At 30.3% G+C, this 27110-nt stretch overlaps 3 protein-coding genes and 1 non-coding gene across 5 annotated transcripts; 3 read left to right on the forward strand and 1 right to left on the reverse strand.

The window, feature by feature from the left end:
* Positions 1–2938: 2938 nt before the first annotated feature.
* On the forward strand, positions 2939–3010 carry TRNAC-GCA. The gene has a single exon. It is a non-coding gene; the product is annotated as a tRNA-Cys (tRNA).
* Positions 3011–3168: 158 nt separating this feature from the next.
* LOC120083623 (actin-depolymerizing factor) lies at positions 3169–9037 on the forward strand. The gene is made up of 6 exons (XM_039039459.1): positions 3169–3347; positions 3457–3518; positions 3927–4053; positions 5336–6619; positions 6726–6991; positions 8758–9037. Exons 4-6 carry the CDS (start codon positions 6617–6619, stop codon positions 8906–8908), a joined length of 420 nt encoding a protein of 139 aa, XP_038895387.1. The 5' UTR covers positions 3169–3347; positions 3457–3518; positions 3927–4053; positions 5336–6616; the 3' UTR covers positions 8909–9037.
* Positions 9038–13101: 4064 nt separating this feature from the next.
* On the forward strand, positions 13102–16836 carry LOC120075553 (uncharacterized protein At3g61260-like). The gene is made up of 5 exons (XM_039029046.1): positions 13102–13346; positions 15438–15491; positions 15611–15698; positions 15933–16014; positions 16367–16836. The coding sequence occupies exons 1-5, from the start codon at positions 13214–13216 to the stop codon at positions 16559–16561; spliced, it is 552 nt and encodes a 183-aa protein (XP_038884974.1). The 5' UTR covers positions 13102–13213; the 3' UTR covers positions 16562–16836.
* A 1198-nt stretch (positions 16837–18034) lies between these two features.
* Positions 18035–21964, reverse strand: LOC120075538 (transcription factor MYB17). Of its 2 annotated transcripts, XM_039029028.1 has the most exons (5): positions 21808–21964; positions 21004–21093; positions 20371–20658; positions 19541–19670; positions 18035–19015 (listed from the first exon to the last, which is right to left on the reverse strand). In XM_039029028.1, exons 3-5 carry the CDS (start codon positions 20504–20506, stop codon positions 18367–18369), a joined length of 915 nt encoding a protein of 304 aa, XP_038884956.1. In that variant the 5' UTR covers positions 20507–20658; positions 21004–21093; positions 21808–21964; the 3' UTR covers positions 18035–18366. The 2 variants fall into 2 exon arrangements, with proteins under 2 accessions (XP_038884956.1, XP_038884962.1); XM_039029034.1 differs by lacking the exons at positions 21004–21093; positions 21808–21964 and having other exon boundaries at positions 20371–20987.
* Positions 21965–27110: the final 5146 nt, after the last annotated feature.

The raw sequence follows: 27110 nt of genomic DNA on the forward strand, positions 1-27110 counted from the left end.
ATTATATCATATATAATTAACCAGTCCAATTATATCATATATAATCGAATTTCCTCTTGTCAATTTGAATATTTCAAATTAACCCAAACACCGGTTCTCAACTTTATCCAAGCTACCCACGGGACCTAATGGACCTATGGCTCGAAGCTTCAACAGTATGTGAATAGCTGACTAAACTCTTTAGCCACGAGATCCACCATTCGTTAACTATTAGGCATTCCACTAAAGACCAATAGCTAAACTCATCTTACCATAAATAATTTATGTGTCCATCGGATATAACCAATCATGAGTATGATGACCCTTCACAGATGCTCGTAAGTACAGCTGGACCAAATTACCGTTTTGCCCTTGTAGTTACATCTCACTCATTAAGTACCACTGATTCCTCTAATAAACAATACAACATAGTCCAATTATGTGTGAACACCTCTTGAGCCAAGAGAAGGTGTGTGGCGCCATATTGTTCAAGCCCTGGAATCAATCCTTAAGGGAGTTATCTATCTACTTACCCCTACCTTGGGAAATGAGTGAATTACATCTTGTGTAGCTCCCAAATCAGACGAATCCCCAAAATGGTAGGTTTGAATCGGCGACCTGGCCACTCACACCCCATACAAATCAAAGGACCGCCCTCAATGGTAGAAGTTCCCAACTCATTCAAGATTAAGGTCATGTTACCTATGGTCATCCTAGTGAAGTGAAGTCTCTGTCATGAACTGAGTTATATAACGAGACGTTAACACTTCGTGGTCAGGTCTTATATAAACTCTTTGTATATGACGCTCTCGCTCGCATGTCCCCAACACAAATGATCAGGATCACACCATCTGTGACAAATCACAACACTTGTGACCATTCCACAAAGCGAGCCGCGTCCGTAGCGTTACCAGGATAAGGTTTCCCTCCTATATCCATATACTACAGACCAATTTGGTTATCACTCAAGACATGATCCACTTGTATGTCACTACATACATGCTTGAGTCACATACAGATAACTAGAGATTTTATGTTTATTGGTTTGTGGTAAAGCAAATAAAACAAGTAACCGAGCAAAATACAAGATGTGAAGTAAATATCATATATTAACAATACAAGCGTTCGTACAAACTGTTTACAAACTACAGGACACGAAACTTTAGGGCATCAACCCCAACATGAATATAGCTTTGTTTTTTTTCCTAATTGTTATAAGTTTACCCGCTTGACCGGCCTGTCCTACACAAGACTTTGACTTTTTTTCTTTTAAGACGTGTGTTCCCCATGTCTCCACCCAATTACCTTTGGGCTTGGACCCATGCAGAATTTAGACTTTGAGTGGGGCAACTTTCAATAATAATAATGATTTTCATGCAAGAAATATATCTCTAAAATTTATAGTGAAAATGTTTATTAGACAACAAAAAGTTTTTGAAGAAAGTCCACCGTTATAACTAAATTGAAGATTTATTGAAATTGCATGAATTAAAATTCTCTTAAATACAAGGCAAAATAGTATTTTTAACCCATGTTTTAATAGGTGAATAAAGTTTTAATTTTATGTTTATTTGATCCCTAAATTTTAAGAACGGTTCAATAAATCTCAAGATTTCCTATTTTATATATGGTAATTGATAAGTTCTTAGAATTTTGTTTTTGTATTTAATAAGTTTGGCTTAAAATTTTGGTTTATTGAACATGAAATTGAAAATAGAATTAATCTCGTTCCGATAAATTCATTCATTTTAAAACATGTTGCATATGTCAAGTATTTATTAAAACAAAATTAAAATTTCGTAGATCTATTTTGACAAATCTAAAGTATGAAGATATATCCAACAAAATATTGAAATTTTAAGAACCAAATTTGTGATTTAAGACTTCTTCAATCATGTTAGGGGTGAGAGACTAGTGGCTTCGTTAATCTATTTAGCATATCAATGGATCAAAGTTGCAAAATTAATTGCTCTGTTGTTGAAAATTATATGTATTTTGATTTATTCCATTCAAATAACATGAATATAGTTCAAACGACTAAATGAATTTTTTAATTATATTACTAATTTGGTTGTATTGGACCTAAGTCTTTCTTCTGTTTTATGACATAATAAGATCAGTATTTTCCTGTTTTAAAAAAGTTGACTATAGTATAAATGTTATATTTTTATGTCAAATTTTGTAGCATGTAAAGCTAAGTGCATCTAATCCAAAAAGTTATCTAATCAACTCTCACATCAACCCTCAACTTTATGTTCCTTAGTGTTAATAACATATTGCTAACTTTTTTTTTTTTCCTTTTAAAGAAAATAAGAGAAGTAAATAAAAACTTAGAAGAGTAAAATGAGCCCACCCACGGAAAATTATCTTCAAGTCAAATCAACATCTGATGTTTTCGAACATGAAAAGCAAGTTTGTGAGCCACAACATTACAATAGTACATAATAAAGTAGAAACCCTCAATGATACCACTATAACGTAAATTACGAGAATTTATTAAAAAAAATGAATCTCATTTAAATAACAAGAAGAACTCGGCCCCATAAAATTAAAGAATTAGTCTCAGTTTTTAGAGGATGAATGACGACATCCAAATCCTTGAAAATAACTTCATGGAAGGCCAATATGTTAACTCAAAACATAATTTGATTGATTAAAATATCTACCACCGATCAATATATTAAAGATTTGAATATTTTACACTCAAATGTTGAACCTGAAATGAAATGTAAAGAAAACATGACATAATTGAAACTCTTTCGAATTTACGAATTACATATGTTACAAAACCCAAATCATTAACATTATTTGTAATATCATTGAATATATAAATAAAAAAACAATAAAATTATATTTAGTATTTTATTTGTTAACCGCAAATCATAATTTAAAATTTATGTTTGTAGTTTTAAAATTCTTTACAAGGATATATAAATAATTAAATTCACCTAGCAGCAATGGGTCCTTAGCTCAATGGTAGAGCATTTGACTGCAGATCAAGAGGTCACCGGTTCGAACCCGGTAGGGCCCTCTTAGTTTTCCCTTTTTTTCCAAGTTTTATTCTTCGGTTTTCGGTTTTATTTTTCCTTTTTTAAATGGGTTATCTTTCCGTACTTTCAAATTATTATTTTCTAGATTTAATTTAATTTAGAGAAAATTAGGTGCCTAAGTTGAATGACATAATGGGCCGGCCCGGTTCGATTATAAAGTTGCCGCATCTCAGTTTCTAAGCAAATTCGGGCTAGGGTTTAAGAAGACGGGTGACCTTCGGGATATCACGAGCAAATTTCCGGCGGCCGGGAACTACAATATGTCTAAGAAGAACAATCTTTCGCGCAGGAAGAAGCAACATGAATTCGACCTTCAAAGTAACTTCTATTCATGGATTAATTTTTCGAATAATTTGATTGTTCGTTCCAGTTGATTCACTCTTTCGTGGTTCTTATGCTAATGGTTTTACTTGGGCGAATTGATTAGGGGAAAAACAAGAAAAGGAAAAGGCCGCGAAGAAGCTTCAGGCAAAGAAGAATAAGATGAAAGTAAATCTCTCTCTCTATTAAATCTAGAAAAAGTAGAATTTTCTGCTTCGTTGATTAACAAATTTTGAAGTTAGTGGAAGAGATTGATTATTGTCTCTATTCGGTTTACACTTTTTAGTAATTTGGAAAATTTGGAAGAGATCGATTATTGTTTCTATTCGGTTTACATTTTAGTAATTTGAAAATTTTATCATACGAGTAATGTTCTAGTTTTCACACATACTCCATTAACAAAACCCACGAGCATTTTGTCCACTGGGATTGAGGAGTTCAATGACTTCCTACTGCATGATTTTTTGGGCAATTAGGCAATATTCGATGGATTTGAAACAAGTTATGTTTGCTTGTGTGCGTGTTCTTTTAATACCATTTGGAAGTTTCATGATTTTCGTGTAATTATGTTCTTAGGTTGATGGTAGTGGAAAGAAAAAGAAGGGTGGAGGTGGATTTCAAGTTGGGAAGAAAAAGGTGAAGACCAAGTTGACGGCTGCAGCAAAAGCAAAAGCTTCCCAGGCTATGGAGCTTGATAAATGAGGTTTGATTTGTATATTTTTTAGACCTGTATTGGTGAATTGATATATTAATTTAGTTTTTTGATTTGTAATAGAAAGAAAGTCCTCTATTCATAGTAAGATCTGATCTTCACTTACCCTCTTTTAATTTCAAATGTCTTGAGTACTGGATTCGAATCTGATTTATATGAGCTTCTTATACTGATATGCTAATCTTTAATTATCTAATACGAAATGCTAGAATGAATTTAAAGAAATTGTCCCATCATTTGAACCCGGAAGCTTGTTTCTTCTGTCTTTCTTTCTTACTTGGACATGGTCAGAAATAGCACCTCAACCCTAAAGTAGTTAAAGTTAAACTAGGTTTTCTCAACCACCAAGTTAAAAAAATTTACTATTTACTTTTTCTAATTTATGGATTGTTTTGGCCCTTTCGGGCCTTTCTCGGAGGATGTAAGTCGAGATGTTAGTAATTTTTCCAAATATTAGATAATCTATCCAAATCTAATCTTATATATTTTCAAATTTCTCCAACTTCAATTATCTTTACCAAATACTATATTTGGTGTTGGTGTAATTTTAGGCCAATTTCTGTTTCCATGATTATATGAATTTCTAAATTTTCAAATGAATTTACCAATTAGATTTTTCAGGCGATTGCATTTTGATTTTTAAATTTTGGAAAAGATTATATTTTGCCAAAAAGAAATGAAAGATATGGAAAATATATAAAATCTAGGTATTAATCTACCTGAGAATTCACCAATCTCGATGTTAATTTGCCCGAGATTTTATATATTTTCCATATTTGATCTTTTTTTGAAAAATTTTAATATAATATTTGATAAATATAATTGAATTTGGAGAAAATTTGAAAATATATAAGATTTAAGAAAATCACATAATATTTTTGAGGAAAATCATAAGAATCTTGGTGTAATCTCTTTAAGATGTGGTTCAAAAAGGTCAAAACAGTTGACTAATTTTTTTTAACTAAATTTCATGTTGATCTCGTCCGAAATGAATCTAGAAAAGCTATTTGAACGAATTTTTAAAAAGGGTATTAGTTTTGTAAGGTGAAAACGGACAATTTTCCTCCTAGGTGTACGAACAAAAAGTAAACCCATCTTCTCTAACATTGATTCATGTTACAAGTTGTTTCGAATCATTTAATTTCTTCATGGGTGTCTTCTAACGTGAATGTCTTTAGAAATTTGAATTACAATGTATTTGGTTGCCTAATTTGAACTGAAAATCATGCTTTTGTCGTTTGATTGGATGAAACTATTTTTATTAATTATCTAGAGATTGGCAATGGTGGCAGTGGCAGAATCTTCAGGGCTCCCATTAGCCCTTCAATTTGGAGAAAATCTGGTGAAATGAATTTTTCATTATTTGCACTCAAGTAATTTATCTATCGGGGATCGAACATTCTTCTAATTCTTTTAGATCAGAGTCCTTTCTTGTATTGTAATTTGGTAGAGTTCTTTTGACGGTTTTTTCTTCTTTTTGGTATGTCCTTGTACATTATTTCATTGTTTTCAATGAAAACTCGGTTTTTTTGTTAACAGAATAAATTTTTTGGATAAAGAGATCATATGCTATTGAGCTGCTTGATCTTTGCTTATTGTTAAGTCTCTTGAGCCTTATTACTTTCACTTTCCCCTTTTCCTTTCTGAAGGGCACTCTAAAATAGAGCCAAGAATTCTCATTGTCATAGGGTTGGGCATTACAAATATTTTCCTTCCCAAAATTACCCTTAACGACGAATGGAGATTAATATATTGGTTTGCCTTCAATTTGTCCACAATTTTTAATTTCAACCAATCTATTCAGTAACAAAATTCTCTCCATCGAATACTTTCAAATTATAGATGTCCTATTTCATCATCATATTTGTATTCAATTGGTACAACTCGAGTAACATATTATCTGCATATTGTATATAATAGATGTATATAAATTTTGTCGGTAGAGTTTCAGTTGGTTTTTAGCACTTGTGTATAAAAAATTGTTTGTTTCTCGAATGCCATATACGTATGAATGGTAATTCGATGTATCTCTTCTCTTAAAATTTTAAACAAAGCCATCTTCTTGCATTGCATGAATCATTTCAAAAGAACATAAAAGAAAAACAAAAACAAAAACAAAGGGTAGAAGACGTTTATGGAGTGAGCATTTAAAGGGCAAAATTTAGGCAGGTTTCTCCTCTTATTTATCTCATTAAGCTGTAGATTAGAAGGTAATGCATGAAAGGGTTATTTTGTAACAGAAATAGCGAGGTTAATGGCCAACCAAACAATAGGAAGACATGGTCAAAATAACCTTAAATATAAAATCTAAATATTGACCAAATATAGAAACAACATTAAAAGCATCAAAATCCACAACCCTTTTACGTGAAAGACATTAACTTTAGAAGGCTAGTCGGACAAGACAAAGCCTAAGGAGAGCCAAAAAAAATTTTTTTAAAAATCTCTTCATTTTCTCACAGCTCAAAACTCTCCTTCCTCTCCCAAAAAAAAAAAAAACAGAAATCTCTCTTTCTCTGTGTTTTTCATTGGAGGACATCAGAAATCAGACATTATGGTATGTTTCAAACTCTTTCTGTTTCTCTTTCTTGATTTAGTTTGTTTGTTTTTCTTTTATATTTGTTCTTAAACTGTGAAGGATGTTTTGTTTGCAATTTTGAAAGGCAAATTCATCATCAGGAATGGCAGTTCATGATGAGTGCAAGCTCAAGTTTTTGGATCTGAAGGCCAAGAGAAAATACAGGTTCATAGTCTTCAAGATTGAGGAGAAGATCCAGCAGGTCACGGTTGAGAAGGTCGGTGGTCCCGACGAAACCTACGATGATTTTACCGCTTCCATGCCTGCCAATGAGTGCCGTTATGCTGTCTATGATTTCGACTTCACGACGGATGAGAATTGCCAGAAAAGCAAGATTTACTTCATTGCCTGGTATCATCTCCACTGCATATTTATCAAACTCGTTGAATTATTAAGATACATCTACATATTTATCATATTCGCTGAATCGTTAAGGTCTTGTTTGATAATTTATTTTTTAGTTTTGAAAAACTAACTCACATAATTTTCATAAAAGAAAATAACAAACAAACGATTATCAAATTGACTCTAAATTTAATTTCCCTACAAAGATTCAGATTGGCTCGCTAAAACTTATGGAAAAAAAAAACGCAAATGCAACTAGGTAGGAAAAAATTAAAATTACAAGTTTATATTTGGTCTTTTGGAAGAACTTTCAATTTTGTGCATGAAAAATTTCTGTACTTTAGATTATTTCTAATAAGTCATTTATATATTCTTTTTTTTCCCAAAAATATTAATTGTTGATTAATCAGATGTAAATTTTAATTTTTGGTCTAATTGAACTTTACAATTTTATGTTGGGAAGATACGTGAATTTTCTATACTCGGACTTATTGAATATAAAATTAAAAACTTAAATTTATTGGTCATAAAAGTGAAAGTTTAAAGATCTATTTAGACACTTTTGAATGTTTAATAAGGAAATAGACATAAACTTGAAAATTTAAATGGATTATTTAACCAAAAAATTATTTTGTAAGGTTAAATTATAAGTTTAGCTGATAGGCTTTCATCTTTGTATTATATATGTTTTGAAATAAACTTCTTTTTTTTTTATTTAATAGGTTCTTATCATAAAAATGCATGTGTCCTTAAAACTTTCTAGGTCCTTCATTCAACATTTTTTATAAGAACTTACAAATCTATTGAATACAAATTTGGAATAATCAAATTATAAATTAACTTCATCAACTTTGAAATTTGTGTCAATTTAGTTCTTAGAATTTTAAAATTACAAGTTCATTCTTTCAATTCATAGATCTACTAGACATTGAAATTTAAGGCTCCATTAGACATAAAACATAAATTTATATCTGATAATCAATCAATTAATTTTTTTTTTTTAATTTTCTAAGAATTCGTTAGACACGATATTAAAAGTTTTGGAACTTATTAGATGCCCAATTTAATTTGCTACTTAACCTTGAAAGTTTAATCTTCCTATTAAACACGAAATCCAATTTTATTCCTAATAGTTTGCTAAATTTTAGAAATGTTAAAAGGCCACATTTGTTGACCATTTTGCTTTTAGTTTTGCCTTTGAAATTTATGCTTTTTTTTCCTTAAATTTCATACAATTGTCTTATACTTTTCGAAGAAATGAATTCTTAGTCAAATTCTAAAAGAAAAAACAATTCTTTGATAACTATTTTTTTTAATTAAAAAAAATTGCTTAATTTTTTAAAACTAAGTGGATAACAAAATGAAAAAACTTATAGAGATGGAAGGAATATTTATAAAATCAATTTTCAAAAATAAAAAACAAAAGAGAAATTTTCACAAATAGAAAAAATGTCAAACTATTTATAGAAATAGTAAAAATATACTGATAGACACTAATAGGTTTCTATTGATTTCTGCCATCGATAGACCTTGATAGACATTATTAAACTTCTATTAACTTCTATCAAAAAATATTGAAATTTTACTATTTTGTGTGAATAATTTTCCTTATTTTTCTAATTTTTGAGATTCCCAACATAAAATGGTTATCAAACCATATGCCGAGACCTATTAAACACAAATAAGGATTACTTAAACTTATGATTCTAACTTTTAACTTTACTATAATATAATTTATGGGGTTAAAGTTTTGTAATTTGTTGATGTTGTAGGTCACCAGACTCTTCAAGAATAAGAAGTAAAATGTTGTATGCCAGCTCCAAGGATAGATTCAAGAGAGAGTTAGATGGAATTCAAGTTGAATTACAGGCAACAGATCCCAGTGAGATGAGCCTTGACATCATTAAAGCAAGAGCTCTCTAAATTCATCCAAACAAAAATAAAAGAAAATTTTACTTTTTCATTTCAAACCAAAAACATTCATTATTTTCTTTTTACCTTATATTATATTATTTTATTACCCCTTTTTATAACTAAGCTTCCATTCTCTCTCTCCTTGTTTGTCTAATTTTACACTTGTCATTTATTATCTTTTTATAATGTAGTTTATTATGCTATATAATTTCATTTCTTAATCTTTGGATGTTCGAGTCAGTTTATATGTACCTCGATTAATTTCATGGAACAACGTATCATATCCTACAATATTTCTATATGAAAGAAAATATATAATTTCTTAAACATCCAAGTTGTAGAGTGTTTTTTTCTATAGTTTTTGTAATTTTTCATTTCCATGGTTGAGCGTTTTCAATTTATATGAATTACTTTAATGGAGAGTTTGTAATGGTATATATAATGATTAATTGCAAGTTTAGTCTTTGAACTTTTAGAATTTTATCTAATAAATTTTTTAAATTTTATTTTTCTATTTAATTTTGGTTTCTTTACATTTTAGACATTTAAGAAAAATTCATTATAGATGGAAAATTGAAAGTTAAAAGATATTATTATTATTATTTATTTATTTTTAAGGTTAAGAAACTTGTGTATGGTAGTAAAAGTTGAGGGATGGATGAAAATAATGAAAGTTTATAAAGAGAAACATGTAAGATTGTTATATGACATACTTCTCATTTAAGCTATTAATTCGATTGTACGAATTATTATTTTTTTTTTTCTACTTCAACAAATGCGAATAGAGATCCAAACATTCGTTATATCTTAACTAATCAATTGATTAAAAAATTTAAAATCACAATCATAATTTGGTCATCTTCTTTAGAGGTCGATAGAAGTCTATTAATAATAAAAACTTATAGAAATCTATCATTGATACTGTGTGAAGTTTATCAATGTCTCTATCAGTCTTTTTTTTTTTTTTTTTTTTTTTTTAAATGCTTTTACATTTTTTCTTAGTATTTGAACACTATTAAAATATCCTATTCCTATTATGCTAAAAAAAACAAAAATGGGTTCCTATTGGATTTATCATTTATATAGGCAAGTAATCCTATTGATTCTTAACAGCAATTTTCGTGATATAAACTGCCCATTACTCAACTATTGATAATAATTACTAATTCTAATTAATTTACAAGTACAGAATTGTTACCTACAAAAGGAATTAAATGGCCCATGAATGAAAGCATTGGGACTTAAATGATTTTCAAATTATTCTATTTTAGTCTTATAAGGAAAACTTATTTCTTTTAAGATAAAATACACCTAAGCTTGTGGTTGGTGTCAATTTATGAGGTTTAAAAGTGTATTTTTCTTTTCGTTTTTATTATTTTGAGAATATAAAAAAAAATAATAATCGGGCAACCCATGTCAATTACCTCTCTTGGCCATAAGGTGGGTGCTGCCGCAAATTCGGCAACGTATTTATTGTAAGAGACAAAACGCAATAAATTACACAGGAATTTAATTAATTAATTAATTAATTTTTAAATATATCTTCGAATCGCTAACATAAGCTATATTTATTTTAACTAGCGAAATTTTATTTTAGAGTAAATTGCAAAAAATATTATTTAAGTATGGTCGTAGTTGTAATTACACATTCAAACTTTTTATTGTAAAAATTGAGTCCTCAAATTTTTGTAAATATTAAAATTGAACCATCAAATTTATAATATTTGTAGAAATTAGACTTCCAAGTGATAAAAATTCAATTTTCATATTTATACAATTGTTGCAATTTCTATTATTATTTAAGTTTAAAAGTCTAATTTTAAGAACCGCACAAGTTTGTGGGTTCAATTTTTATTTGAATGTATAATTGCAACTACCACTGTACTTCTAGGATAATTTTTACCTACCTTTTATTTTATATAAAAGTGGACAATGTCTTTTCAAAATTTTACGTAAATTTTAGAATACGAAAGAATCCGTATATGTCAATTATCGTAATTTGTCCTAGTGAATTTCACCCGATAGTAATTGGCATCTCCTTGATAATAGATTCGATCTTTTATTCTCATAATTATTATATTAAAAAGGTTAGGGTAAAGTGTTATTATTTAGGTCATCATATATTTGGGGAAAAAAAAAAAAAAAAAACAAAGTAATACAGGTACATTCATTAGTTTTTTTTTGTTTTTAAATTCTCATTAAAAGATACATCTAGGGTGTAACAAAGATCTTGACAGATAATCATATATATATATATTAAAAAAAAAAAAAGAAAAAACCACTCCTTCCCACAACTTAAAATTCTCTTAGTTTGTTGAATTCAAATAAATAAATCTCTAATATAAAGTATAAACTTAGAAACTAACTACTTAGTTCTAAACTAATATACCTAACTTTTGAAATAGATGCATGTGATCCAATGCATATAGGGAGTACCAAAAAACTTGGCCAAGAAATAACTTCCTTGCAAACACTACCTTTTTTTTCACAATTTTTTTTACTACAACTTTCTCCATCTAATTGAATCTCATATTCTATATAACTAGTGAAAAAAATTAAATTAATCCATTTGAAACCAAAAATAATAAATTAACATTTAGTATCATTTGAGTATAACTCAATAATAGTTAACATATACTATCATTATTGAAGTTAGAGATTCGCATCTTTCTATTGTTAGTAATGACTTTAGGCTTTAGCCCATAACAAAAACACACATAAAAAGGGTGAAAGGTAGTTTCTTGTCCCATGTTGGAAGATTTTGATTTGACAAAGGGTTTCTATTTCAAGATTCACAAGAGAGTTTTCAGGTGGAAGTAGAAACTTTTCCCACATACGCATGCTGCCATTGCTACTTGTTGGTCGGACCAATGAGTTTGGGTAATTGTGTGAAAAAGGAATTATATTAGACCCATCTCTTCATTTTTTAACCATTTTGTTAAAAACAAATATACAAAACATGTATTCATTTTCTTCCTCTCTTCTCTATGTTTTTATCTTGTTTTCAGGGCTTTTGTCGGTTCTAATTCGTTTTTCGACGAGTGCAATTAGAATTCGGGGGTTGTGTTAACCTTGGGAGCAATCGACTTTTAGCGATTTAGCACTAAGATTATGCCCATTTTGCTTTCGAGGTAGTGGGTTCCTCCACCGATCCACGACACAACGATCTACATTTGGTCATTCATCTATTTCATTTGTTATACTAAAAAAAATTAAATAAATAAGCAAGACATATATGTTGAAAATGACTTGTCATTGAAATGACTTATACCTTTATGTTTGTGATCGTTTTAATGTTACAACTAAAATAATGTTTTGATGGTTACAATCCTAATGTTTTAATATGCTTAATCGTTACAAATTTAAAACTAATTTTAGATCCAAAATATTTTCCTATAAGTTGAGGACAAGAATTTCGAATTGAAAACATAGATTTCTTTTACTCTCTATTTTTCTCTCTTTGATTTTCTTTAAGTTTTTTTTTTTCTTTGCTTTCATTCTTTTCTCTAACGAGTATACGTTTGAGATTTGAGATTGTATAAATTTTGAGGAACAACCGATAATTACGATTTAACACTGAAATCGTGACCGCTTTTACTTTCAATACAGTATATCATTCACAACATAACGACAATCTATATTTGAAACTTCAATCCACTACCAAAATTAACCGGATGTTTCAAGATTCATTTTTTATTATTGAATCAAAGAATAAATAAGCTATTTAATAAAAAAAATACTTCAAAAAATAAAAATGCGCAATTTTTTTAGTCTTTTTCCGGGAGATATGTTGGTCAAAAACAAAAATTTCTTTAATAATGGGCCCCGCCAGTCGGGTCGACCACGATCATTATAAATAAAGCAATTATTCCGCCTAATACAATCGTTAAACGGCGACGTTTCACGTTGCCGACACCTATACATCGAATCTAACTGACGTGGCAGAATTCCATTGATTACCACGTTTTAGCTGTCCATAAGCTACGATTAAAACGCGTAGTCGATCCCAACGGATCGCCAGAACCACCCGCCAACACTAACCGTCAGATCAAAGTTTGACCACAGTACTCAAGTAGTCAAATAAACCAACGGCTGATAGATAGGCGCTGCATCGACAATCATGGACCTCACCTGCAAAACCCACTGTCAGTTGTGAAGTTTACACCACCACCGTTTTTTTCATGAGCTCTCTGAGCTCAGAGTGTATATATATAGAGGCCCACAACGGATAGAGATTATCGTTGTTGAAAAATTTTGGAGAATTTTCCTTTTTAATTTTTTTTCCTTCTTTGTGCGGTACGAATTTTGAGGGCGATGGTTTCTGCGCCGGAAAATTCCGATTCTACTCCGGCTCCGGCTCCGGCGCCGGCGTCAGTTCCGACTGAAGTTCCAATTGACGCTTTGGAGAATAAGGAAAAAGCTATGGTTCCAGTGCCTGTCGTTAATAGTAACCTCTCTTTCTTTCTTTCTTTCTTTCTATATCTGGATATTATCTGTTCTCGTTTGTATGTGTTTTGATTGTTGCTTTGCGATTGCGACGATATCGACTTCATTCTATCTCATTTCTTTCCTTGATCGGATATTTTGATGGTGATTGATTTATTACAATATTAGATGTTGAAGTGCTTGAATTATACGCTTAGGTGATTTGTGACTGTGAGATTCCTTTTTCTTCATCGAGCGCGTACTGTGCATAAATTAGGAATTCAGGCGTTCGTATTGTTACTTTTTCTCGTTCTGTTTGGTCGTCGAGAAATGGATATAGTATACTTGAGGAATAAATTCTGTTCAAATTTCGTGTTGGAGAAAGCTTGGCTTAGTAGAGTTGCATTTTACTCTGAATTATACCAGAACGAGTAGATGAGGAACGACTGGGAACGTATGGTTTTCGATGTGATAGGCCCTAGGCAGAATCGAAACGCATGGAAAAGTAAAATGTCAATCGAACAACATTTTCCGAAGTAAATTATATATAGTAACAAATGAAACGCCAAATGTTTTTTTTTAGTGGCAAGTTCTTCAAATTTTTATGTTAAGTATGTTAAGTTATCGTCTACTACTTTTAGTTCTAGCACTTGCTATCTTGGAGAGAGATTGGCAGTGACGTTGATGTCTAAACATTTATTGCAATTCAGATTGATATGGACTCCATATCATATTGATATTGTATCTCAATCATATTATCTTCTTTCTCATGATGGCGTTGCATTGAGAAAAGTTAAATGTAAGCCCATAGACTTCACATTTATGGAAGTTTTGAATAATCCTTGTCCTCGACATTAATACACAGCAAATATTTTTTTTAAAAAATAGTATTGTTAATTGTTGGTACATTTATCTTTCGTTCATAGTTAGTACTTTTTTTGGGTTCTCTCTGTTAAGCATTTTTCTTTCACACTTCTATTGCCATTTACAGCATAATCTTACTCACGGAAAGTCTCCTTTCACATTTTTTCTGAACTTCCAGAGAGGAAGAGAAATAAGTTTCGGTGCCTCTTGAATAGTTTTTCCTCCCTTTGTTTTGTTATTAGTGAGATAATCTGTACTGGGTCCACTGGCGTTTCTTATATTCCTTAATTTTTTGTTTTCAATATGCTTAAAGTTGTAGATAAACTTTCTTAAAAAAAGTTATAGATAAATTGAAGATCATGTTTTAGCTTTTGATTACTTGCTTCCTTTACAGTAAAGGAAGATATTTTTCAAAAAGAAACTATAAACATATACTAATTATAGCTTTTTCTTGAATGATTATTGATTATTAATCAAATAGTTGTTCGGGTAAGGTGGAATCAGGCTCTTTGTGACTTTGTCCTTATTATATACTTTTAAAGATGCTAATGATGCATATTACAGCTGTCTGTCGTCACCTTGAAGAAAGACATCTCATCTCTGTTCTTTATGCCATTTGATTTCTTTTATTTCTCAAAATTGGCCAAAGAATTCTATTAAATTTGTTTAAGTTGCAACTTAACGACAGTCTACCTTATGGTTTTAACTTGCCATCTATAATCTGTGTATATTAACTTGTCATCTATTTAATTTTCCTAGTAAATATTGATAAGGTGATAGGGTTCAGGTGGGTCATATTGATCCTCTCAGTTGTCAATTCACCATTGAAGTCTCTCTGGTTTTTCAATTATCATCAAAGCATACACATCTTTATTATCAATTCAACATGAATGAACAAATGTTTCGCCATTGTGGTGCAAACTTTACATGGAAAGGAGAGCAGGGGATAAAACAAAAGTGATTTCACGCGGTTAATTTTTTACTGCGTTTATTATAAATTAATTTAGTTTATATTTCTTGTTGAACTTTTAATAATAGTAAAAGTTACTATAGCATTGCCCTTTGTCCCACCTTGACAACTTTATCTTCCAACTTCCATTATAGCTAGTGTGATTTTCCTTCTGAGTTTAATGGCTTTACATCGTCTGATACTGTTACCTTTATTGCTTTAATCAGCCTGAAAGCTTTAACAATGGGAGTTTTATCATTTAACCTTTTTTTTGCTCCCTCTATTTTCGGATCTTAACAGAAACTAAAGAAGATCCTGAACCAAAGAAGGCTTCTGGTGGGTCTATTGATAGAGGTGAGCATACAGCACTCATCTTACTCATTCTATTTCATCTAATTTTACAACAAGAAAATATTTCAAAATCATGGTGTAGATGTTACAAGATTGACCTGATCCTTGATTGTTTTACTTAGATATTGCTCTTGCGGAGGTTGAAAAGGAGAAAAGGTTCTCCTTCATCAAGGCCTGGGAAGATAGTGAAAAATCAAAGGCTGAGAACAAGTAAGGATTTGAATGGCGCAGTTTCTATTATGCTTGTCATTTGTCAAGAAGACCAGTGTCTGATATTGGGAAGCTAACTGGATTTGTTAATTCCCAACATTCCTTGCTTTTAATTCCAAACTATCATAGAATTCAACTTTTTGCTGTATCACATAACTACTGTCTATTCATGTCTGTCATGATATGAACTTAATGAGTTATGACATAAATATTTGTCTCTTCACTAATTAATAGGGCACAAAAGAAGCTCTCTTCTGTATCCGCATGGGAGAACAGCAAAAAGGCCAACCTGGAAGCCAAGTTGAAAAAAATTGAGGTAACCATTTTATTACTTCTAGAGGTTTAACAAGTAATATTTAAATTGACTAGATAAAAAAAATGTCATTTTTATTTAAACTCTTTTGATTAAAAAAAACTTTTTAAATAAACTTCCAAAGTTACTTTGAATAATTGTCAAAACACTTTTTTAAAATTACTTATTTTCAAAATTGAATACTTGAAAAACAAAACGCATCCTTAATCGAGAAGCAAAATCTCAAATTAGGGGAACCAACCTCTCATAATAAGTGAGTTGGTCTTAGGTTCCTCGTTTCCGTCATGCCTCGATTAATAGTTAAACTCTGTTCTTGAGTCAATCTTCCAAGTCTTTTTTGTCTCGAAAATTACAGGAAGACTTGGAGAAGAAAAAAGCTGAATATGCAGAAAAAATGAAGAACAAAGTGGCTTTGATTCACAAAGAAGCAGAAGAAAAAAAGGCAACAGTGGAAGCACAAAGGTCAGAGGAACTGCTAAAGGCAGAGGAAACGGCAGCCAAATTCCGAGCAACTGGAACCATTCCAAAGAAATTTTTGGGGTGTTTTTGAAAGGTTTTATTTATGAATGCTCTGTTACGTATCTATTTATTATTCATATAAGTAACTAGTAATGTGAATTTTCTTCTTCTTCTTCTCTTTTTTTTTTTTTTTTTTTTTTTCTTTTTTGGAAATCTTCATGATGCTTGGTCGTGGCCTGTGGGTGGGGTTCTTCTTTGTAGTGTTTTGGCCGAATTGTCAACTGTTTATTGTTTTTGTTTTTGTTTTTGTTTTGTTTGTATAAAATGTGAGAGAGAGTGTGGTCCTTTGGCATTTTGTCTTTCTTAGTTCTTCCCCTCTTCCTATGGTTCGATGGTCAAAATTCAAAATTGTTTTCAAAAGGAATTAAGAAGTATTTTGTCACGAAATGAATACAGTTTCTTTATGCTTTGGAACTGTTTGGGTGTTTGGGAGGTTGGAATATAATAAGTATTACCAGGAATTAGAAAAATGTCGAAATGCGTAAAAAATCAAGAGAGGAGCAGAAATGAGAATGTGAAAGATAAAAAAGTGAAAAAGAGAATTGGATTAAAAATTGTGGGAATAAAATGAGTTTTGTATACAAATTGAGATCAAAATACTAATCTAAATATGGGTTTTAGATTACATTATAAGTTCGTTTTATTATGAGTCTTCAAACAGTTTCTTTTAGATTTTACACTTGATTTTTTAACAATATATCAAAATTTTCCTATGAAAGAAAAAAAAGGAACATTATACCAATTATACCAATTACCTATCATGAGAGTGTATTCAAAAGATAACTTTTAAATAAAGTTGTGTTAAATTCATGAAAAAAAATTTACTCATCCCTAAAATTAGAGATCGATATTCAATTTTTGTTGATCATGACCTCTTGTGAAGAGTATATGTGTTGACATTAGAATACATGGTTAGGAAAATGAAACGTTACAAGACAGGTTGTTTTGTTCTCAGGAAGAAAATAGCTTTCAAAGTATCAATTTTAAGTTGAGATGTTTATATTTACATATCAATAATGAGATAACTATGAAGCCAGGTTAAAATTCTCTTAATTTTTTTTTTTTATATTTTAAACGAAGATTTTCACTTTTTTTTTAAGTTTATGATCATGATATTGAATTTTCGTCAATATGTGGATAGTATCATATTTATAATAGGTTCAAATATGCAACAAAATGTCAAATATAATATAAATAATTAATATAATAAATTGTAAAAAAAACATTTATTTATTTATTAAAATACTCTCTTGACTTTTTCCTTTTTTTTCTTTTTTTTTCAATAATCTTGAAACTATGCATCAAGATGATATTGATCTTATCAAAATTTTCATAAAATTGATTTGGTTAAAAAGGAAGAATCTTCGGAATAATCTTCTCTCTTTTATTTTGGATGACTTTGATGATCCAATTGAATAGGCTTTAGTGATTCTAAAATCTCCACGTATGTTATAAACCTGGAAATTACTCGAGGAATAAAATAGGAAGAGACAACTCGTAAAAATAGTAAAAGAAAATTAGAATAGAGGTGTAAAATACTCACATCAATCAGTGTATCATAAGACCCTGAAATCAAAACCATATACTATGCTATCTACATACTGAACATTTAGTGCTAACTAGAAATCCAAATCCAAATCCCCTTTTCAATTGCTTTTATAAGTAGCAATGAAGATACAACCGCTTTCTCCTAATACAGCTTCCAATTTAAAGCACAAAAAATGGTTACCTTACCAAATAGTTTTGCTAACAAACCACAAAACTTGGGACCTAAACTACCAGAGAAACTTAATTCATGGTCCCATCAAGGAAGGACAATGAAATAAGGCTCTTGATCTAATGAAGATGCTGCGGCATATTTATGTTGTTTTCTTCCAAGAAGCTCATGTCATTGTCAATGGGGAAGTCGAGAAGCAGTCCTAATGCACTATCCGATGACTCCTCGAACTCGTTTGCACTGGATGAATCAGATTTGGACATCACAACGTCATCCATGGATTGGAAGTTTTTGTATTCTGTTTCTTCATTTTCATTGCTTTCCATGGCTGAGGAACCGGTGTAATCAACTCTGTTGTGAGTCGCAACGATGAAAAGCGATTCACATTTAATCAATGAGGATAAGGGACTTTGGCTTTGGCATGTGGTTTTGTCTTCCCTGCACCTACGAAATGATTCGCCAACTTCGGAGTTCCATATTTGAAGAAAAAAGTCGGAATCATTTGATCTTTCCATTAGAAGTGGGGCGAAGAGTGATGACTCCCTTGAAAGTCGCGCTTCGGCTTCGAGCCGAGCACTCTCCCACTGTGCCATGTGGCGGGTGGCTGGAGACGCTGGTGCTGTAGAGGTTGAACAGCGAGAGTTGAAAGGTTCGTGTGTCTGTGGATCAATGCCAATGCAAAGAAGACGTTTCTTGAGGTGGGTGTTCCATAAGTTCTTGATTTCGTTATCTGTCCTTCCTGGCAGTTGAGATGCAATGGCAGCCCACCTGCAAGGATTTGATGAGTAAAACTCCATCAAACAACATCCATAATGCACCAAATAGTTGAAGAGAAACAATCTCCCCATTCCATCCTAAAACATGTTGAAGGAGTATATGAGCCCGGAAATGTTGATTTCTCTTGTATTTTTCAAAAATTCTTCAAACCTCAGATAAAGCAAAAAACCAATTAGTATGATTGGCATCCAGGTTCTACAAACTTCATTCAGAGTCGAGACGTAGACTTGACTTTTCTTGACAGTGGTTCCAATGGCCAAACACGAGCTAAATATCTTTCTCCAGAGCCGAAAGTCAGAAAGAAAGACCACTAACGTAGTCAGCTCCATTCAAATATTTAAATGTTACTCGTTTGTGTAGTACAGCATAAAAATATAGCAAAATATCAGATGATTAAACAAAAGGAGCCATAAACATAATTTGAATAAATAGTTCAGAGGCGATTAAACAAAAGATGTCATAAATTTAACCAGACAAATCTACAATAACACTCGGGAAGAAACAATGAAGCATCACCTGTTTCCAAGAATTCCATGAAGTTGAATAACAAGCTTCTCTTCCTCTGGGGTAAAGGGGCCACGTTTGATATCAGGTCTTAGATAGTTTGTCCACCTTAAACGGCAGCTTTTTCCACACCGTAGAAGACCTATAATAAAAAGATCGCGCAGTCAGTCCATCCCATCCAATGTAAGAGACAAATTAAAAAAAAAGGTAGAACGTATGACAAAAACGTTCCCTCCCGATTGTGCATGAAATTTTTTGCAGCTTCCATGTGCTCTACTAGGATATTGAACAGAGTAAGTTTGAGTATAAAAATGTCCAGTCCAGGTGACCAAACGCGGAACCCCATGGATTACACTGGAGGTGAAATAGGAAACTAAAGATAGACCAAAAGACCAACTACTCTTATTTTGAAGGATAATCGAGGCAGGCAGGCGTTCCTTGACAGGAGAATGTCTTATGTTAAGCACCATTTACTAGGCAACACAGAACATTTATGCAGAAAAAAAATACCAGAACGAAAGATTCAAATTGATGCTAAAACCATTTTCTGCACATTGTTTGGTAACAAAGCACGAAACAGAGCTGTCCTTAAATCATGAGATCGGAGAAAGGAGAATGGTGGGATATTGGGGAAGTGAAAAGGAAAATGCCAAGGTAAAGGTCTAAACTACTCAAGCTTCTTTTTCGTCTTCCTTCTTTTTCCTTTTTCTTTAATCACTCCAGTTACAATAAATTTCGAAGTTATGAAGGAAGGAATATGTTCTAGAAGTAATAGTAATAAACAGAGACTGCAGAATGAGAGATGACAAGTTCAAACAAGCGAAAAATTTGGATCACTAAACCTGCAAGCTTGGGGAGCGATCTCCAACTACCATGGCCATTGTTTTCCTTAATATAGTTAATAAGGAGTTCATCTTCTTCTGATGTCCACGGCCCTTTTTTTAGCCCCTTCTTATCACAACAAGGCGTCCTTCCCATCTCACAACTTTCACTACCAGAGGCAGAGACACCCCCTCAAGTGACCAAGAGCGAAAAAAAACAAAATCCAGCTCCTTCCTTAGAGCTTCAACTTTTCAGAGCGAATTACGAAGGGAGGAGGGAAGCCATGAAAAAGGGGTTGTCTCAATGAACTGAAATGAAAAGAGGGAAATTAATGGCTTTGTGACTCTGAAGGGGAAGGACAAGAATCAGCTAGTTTCAAGCTGGTTCTTGCAATAAATACTGACATGGTTGAGCATAGTAAGAATTGAATCATCATTGAAAGTAAAATTTGTCCAAAAAAAAAAGTGAGAGAGTTAATGCAGAGGTTTCTTATTCTGAGGTTTTACAATTACGCACAACTGATATAAGAAATAAGCGAATAAGGAGAAGAATTTATTGCGGATTCTCACAATGCAGACGAGCATTTATTGAACAGAGAGAGATTTGAGACGCATTTACTATGATGAAAATGACATACAGAGTACGGGACATACCATGACAAGACCAGGCTTCACCACTGTTCCCTTGTGGGTCTTTCAAAACTTCCTCTTCCCTCTTCCCTCTTCCCTCTTCCTATCTGATTGCTAAACAAGAAACAAAACAAACTTATTTCTTCAACTAGAATTTCATAATCAGTAAAGTTTCCTGCTTAACTTTAGTATGAAACTCTAAATTGTGAGAAACCTTCCCTTGATTAAGATAATGTTAAATTAGAAAACATGTGTATGTGTGCTTATCTAAAGAAAAAACATGTGTATGTGTGCCTAAAATAAACAAATACATCGACCAATACCTTTTTCCTATCTGAAATTGGACAAATTTCGTTTGTGCATATGCTATTTAAGATCAGATTAAATCTTAATAATAGGAATTGTTCACTGATAGTATCCCCCACAATAAACAGAAGACAATAATTCACACGATTTCAACAATAATCGAGGTCAAAATGAGTCTAAACTAAAATAGATAAATACTGAAACAAAACAGAGTTAGCTTTATCTCACTGAGCAATTGAAAGTTGTGATAATAAATGCCTCGGAAAGAGAGAGAAAGACAAAACAAAATGTCATAATACTATTACTCCTTTTAGAAATTAGGTAAAGGAGTTGAAAAATGAAATTGAACAAAGCAGAGAACGGGGTAAAGAGCCAGAAAGCTGAGATTCGAGGGCATCAGTTTCAAACTCTGCGAGCATCGGACTGGTGAATCGAAAAGAAACCAAAAATTGAAAGAAAACAAACGAAGTCTTTTCCTTTTTGTATGGATTTGCGAAATAAGAATGCAGAAATTTGACTCACCACCAAAACGGGACGATGAGGAAGAAGACGATACGATCGAGCCCTAAGCCATTGAAAGCTACAAGCACGAGTAGCTCTTGCGATTGCTGGTTCGAATTTGGCGCCATAAAACCCTAACCGGAAATTGGGTTTCTTTGTTTGTATCTTCTTTTTTGCTTTCCTCATTTAATAGGCTAAATATACAATTCTCTTCTTAATTAAAATAATTAAGTTACCCTTGATTAACCATTTCGTTTTTTAATTTTTGTTTTTAAATATATATTTTCTCTTCTGATTTGCATCTTACTATAATTGTTAAATTCAGCCAAATTCAAAAGATAAAAATAAGTTTTTAAAAGTTATGACCTCGTTTGGTAACTATTTGATTTTTGTTTTTATTTTTAATATTAAACCTATTTCATCCATATTTCTACAATGATTGGATTTTTAACTAAATTCTAAAAGTAAAAACTGCTCTTTTTAGTTTTCAAAATTTAACTTGATTTTTTAAATACCAGAGATGACAAATTAATAGATTTGAATTTGGAAGTAGTGTCTATATCTCAATTTTAAAAAACAAAAACAAAATATAAAATAGTTACTAAACGAGACCTAATTTTTTTAGTTTTGAAAATTTTGCTTGGTTTTTAAACTATTGGTAAAAAAAATATTTAACAAATAAAGAAATTTAGAGGTGAAAGTAGTGTCCATAAACTTAATTTTCAAAAACAAAAATCAAAAACTAAGGTCTAATAACCATTTTGTTTTTTGTTTCTATTTTTTAGAATTAAGCTTATGGACACTACTTCTATCTCCAAATTTCTTATTCTGTTATTTACTTTTCACTAATTGTTTAAAAAATCAAGTCAAATTTTGAGAACTAAAAAAAGTAATTTTCAAAAAGTTGTTTTTATTTTTTGAATTTGTCTAAGAATTCATCCATTGTACTTAAATATGCAAATTATTATAAAGAATGTGGATGAAATAAATTTAATTTTCAAAAACAAAAATAAAAACTCAAATGGTTACCAAACGGAGCCTAAATGGTACCGGTGGTCTTCTTTTTTTGTTTTTTATTTTTGAAAATTAAGTCTATTTACTCCATATTTCTTACAATGATTTGTATATTTCTTGAGTATAATGGTTGAATTCTTAGTCAAATTTCAAAAATAAAAACAAGTTTTTAAAAATTATTTTTTTAGTTTTCAAATTTTGACTTCGTTTTTTTAAAACATTGTTAAAAAGAAAATAACAAATGAAGAAATCATTGTTAATTTTCAAAAACAAAAATAAAAAATAAAAAACCAAATGATTACCAAACATGGTCTAAGTAAATATATTAATGCTCTATTTGGAACCTAATAAAATTTTTGGACTAAAGTAATCCAATATTATAAGTGAATTATTTATTTAACCTTTTAAAATTCTGATTTTTCAATTAACAAATCATAATAAAAGCCAATATTAGTAAATTTTGTAACATTCTTTTCTTTTAAGATTAACCTCGAAGCACAAAAATTTAAATATATTCCTTCCATACCTCTTCACCTCCTAAATGAAGTAAAAATAAATAAATGAAACAATTTCTCGAATTTTAAGTTATAATTTAAAATTGTCTCTTCAATTTTCTTGAACCCAAAGAGAAGGTAAATCACAATTTTGTCCATAATCTCTATCGACCACAACACAATATGAGTAATGTCCATAAATTGGTAGGATACTTTTTTCTTCGAGATTGAGATTCAAATCGTCATACATCACTTTTGTTCTATTTGATCTCTCTATTTTCAAAATTCTATTTCAATTCTAGTAGTTTTGACCTTTGTCCATTTTAATCTCAAAATTTTCAAAGTGTTCATTTAACTCATTTTCATCTTTTATTTGAAATCTTAATATTAATTTAATACCCAATGAAAATCTTTCAATATAAAATTACGATAATATTCCTATGATTTTATATATATATATATATATATATATATTTCTATGAAAATTATGAACTACGTTGTTATGCTAAAATTATGATGAGAGAAATTAAATGGAAAATAAGCATAGAGGCCATCTTTTCCAAGGAAAAATGAATAAATTTATTTATTTATTTTTTCTTCCTAATTTCGAAAACCAATTTTAAAATATATAGTTTACTTTTAGGCAACGAGTTTCAAAGTAAGAAAAAAGAGTAAAGCTTTTTTTAAAAAATATTTTTTTTAAAAAAAAAACAAACCATTAATATTACTTGTCAATGTTACTATTTTTTTTCAAGTCGATGTTAACATTAATATTACAAAAACAATAAACATCGATATGGACATGGACAATAAGTAGAATTAATTATAAATATATCAAGCTACAAGCCTACAGCTTTCTTTTCAAGGTCAAACTACTACAATTTACTATTTAAAAAAAAAAAAAAAAAGTAATATTCGCCTCTAATTAGGATGGACGGTGTAGAGCAAAGAGATGGTAGAATTTTGTGTGGAGCCTATTTCTTCAATGACATTTAGTTTTTATATACTATTGTTGATATTTTGAAATACATTTTCTATTATTTGACATTTAATTATCTAAGGCATAAATAAGATTAAATTTACATATTCATTTTTTTCTTTAATTTCAATTTTTTCCATTTCATCTTTTGATTTTACCAAACGATTTTATCCATAGTCCATTGATTTTTCTCCCAACTGAATCTCTAAGTAGCCACAGGCCACTATCTGTGACCATCCTAGACACACCATCATGGTCGTCAATCGAAGAAGTAACCACCAATTAGTTATCTGTGAGGTTCATATTGGCTGATTTTTTAATTTTGGAACCCTTTCTAAGATTTTGTCCTTGCTATTTGTTTTTTAGTTTTTCGTTAAGATTGTATTTTTTTTTTTCAAGAATATTTAGATACAATGTAGTTTTCAAGTTATTTTTGAAGCATTGTTTATATTACCCAATTGGTTAGTCTTTCAGATAGTTTGATCATTTACTAATTAGTATTTTTTATTATTTAAATCCTTTTTGTTATTTTTACAATTTTAAAACCTTTCTTACTGTTTTTCAAATGAAACTTTAAAATTTCTATTTCTCTTATCAACCCTAAAAGTATAAGTAGAGTTTAAATTGTACTTGGGTCGCCCAATAATTACTAATTATATATATATATATATATATATATATAATTAACGGTTATTATATTTTAGTGATTAATATTTTTTATTTTATTTTATTTTCAAAATTTTAGGTGTTTTGTAATGTTTTTACTCAATAAAATTATTGGTATTATGAATTCTCATTTGATTTTTTTTTTTTTTTTTTTTAAGAAAAAATCTTTTTCTTTTATTAATTTTTAACATTTTTTCAAGTTTTTTATAAACCAAGAACCATAATATCTAGATTATAAAGAACAATGTTTAAAAAAATCTAAACATTTTGCTTTTAAAATATATAGAATATAGTGTGTATATGTATATAGGTTGACCAAATGGTAAATTCATTAGGCCGAACGAGCCAAGCAAATATAAACTGCACAAATAACCGACTCATAGGCCAACTCACTCTCCAAAAAGGGTAAAATGCTATATCATATATCGATGATGAATAGAAATTCATTCCAATCTAACGGATTCAAAGGATAAAGAAGACGAATTTTTCACGTAATTTAAATTTTGAATTGGTTGTTTAATATCATATTTGATTTGATATAACCGCTTTTCGAAAATATTTCGAATCAATCAGTCTCTAATTTGTTTATCATCTTTTTATTTTAATTTATACTAGATTTTTAGATTTTACATTATCTTATTATTTTTTTATTATTTTAAATTCGGATTAATAGATTTGTTTCCGATTAAGATTTTACTCATTACTCTATACATATTATCATCAAACAAACGGTATATTTCATTCTAATTTTATCATTTTTTGTATTTTTAATTATCTTTTATTCATTATCATCTTATTATATTATTATACCATTAATATGTCTTTTTGACAAACAAATAAGTGTTCATTTTTGCAATCTTGTTGTTTTGCTATGCCTCTACAACAAGTTATGTTTCTTGTTATTTTTTCCTTTATGGGTTCATAGGTCTTGTGGTCAATGGATTATAAATGCTGAATAATTATTGAAGCGGAAACAATCTCCCTTCCAGATTTTTCTCCGCCGAATTATATCTAAATTTATATTTTGTTATCAAATTAGATTTTATCTAACTATTTTTCGAATTAATCACAATAAATAAAAATTTCTTGATTTTTTTTCTTTAATTTATATTCGAATTTATCTTTTATTATCAAATTCGATTTCATCTAACCAACTTTTGATTTGTTTAAATGTTTGTGACAGATTCAACTGTATCTAAATCTTTTCATTATTTTATACATATCGTTACCAGTTAATTTGATTTTTTTTTCTTCATATTTTTAATGTTTTCAACCTTTCATATAAAAACATATAAAATTGGCTTGTTGTACTTGAAAAAAACATATAAATGGAAATTAAATTTTAAATGTTGGAAACACATATGTGTGGTATATATTATTATTATTATTATTATTATTATTATTATTATTATTATTATTATTATTACTACTACTAAAACTCTGAAGATTGAAGCACTTAGTGAAGGCCAAAGATCTTAAGCTCTCGAGTGCTAAAGACTGAAACTTTTCAAGTTCCAAAGACTAACGCACTCAAGTTCTAAAGAATTGAAGATCGAAACTATTAGAAGCTTCAAAGGTTATAAGACTTTAACAAATTGACCATATTTTCACAACCTACAAGTTGAAAACTCAATCTCCTTAAACTCAAGGAAAAGCTCACAAGCACATCAGCTAGCCAGAGGTCGATCCAAGCTAAACAACAAGCCAGAAGTCGATCCAAGTCGATCAATAAGCCAGATGTCGATCCAAGCCGATCGACAGACCAGAGGCTGATCCAAGCCGATCAACAAGCCAGAGGCTAATCCAAGTTGATCAACAGGCCACGGACGGATACAGGCTAATCAACAAGTCCAAAAGCTATACAAAGTTAATCAACAACTCCAAAGGTTGATCCTCCAAGAAAATCATCAAGCCCAAAGGCTGATCATCCAAGAAGATCAATAAGTTTAAGTATTAAAGTTCAAAGGTTGCTCCAAGCTAATCGATAAGTCCAAAGAGCGATACTCCAAGAAGATCAACAAGTTAAAGGATTAAAGTTTACTTTTCGAGAGAAATAATCAAAAGATCAAACATTAGAGATCATACTCACTACATTATATTGAAATTAATACAAATGCAAAGTTCAAATTTTACGAACTAAATTTATCTAAAAATTTCATCGAACACCAACC

Source organism: Benincasa hispida, chromosome 1, assembly GCF_009727055.1.
Source record: "Benincasa hispida cultivar B227 chromosome 1, ASM972705v1, whole genome shotgun sequence".
NCBI classification, from domain to species: domain Eukaryota; kingdom Viridiplantae; phylum Streptophyta; class Magnoliopsida; order Cucurbitales; family Cucurbitaceae; genus Benincasa; species Benincasa hispida.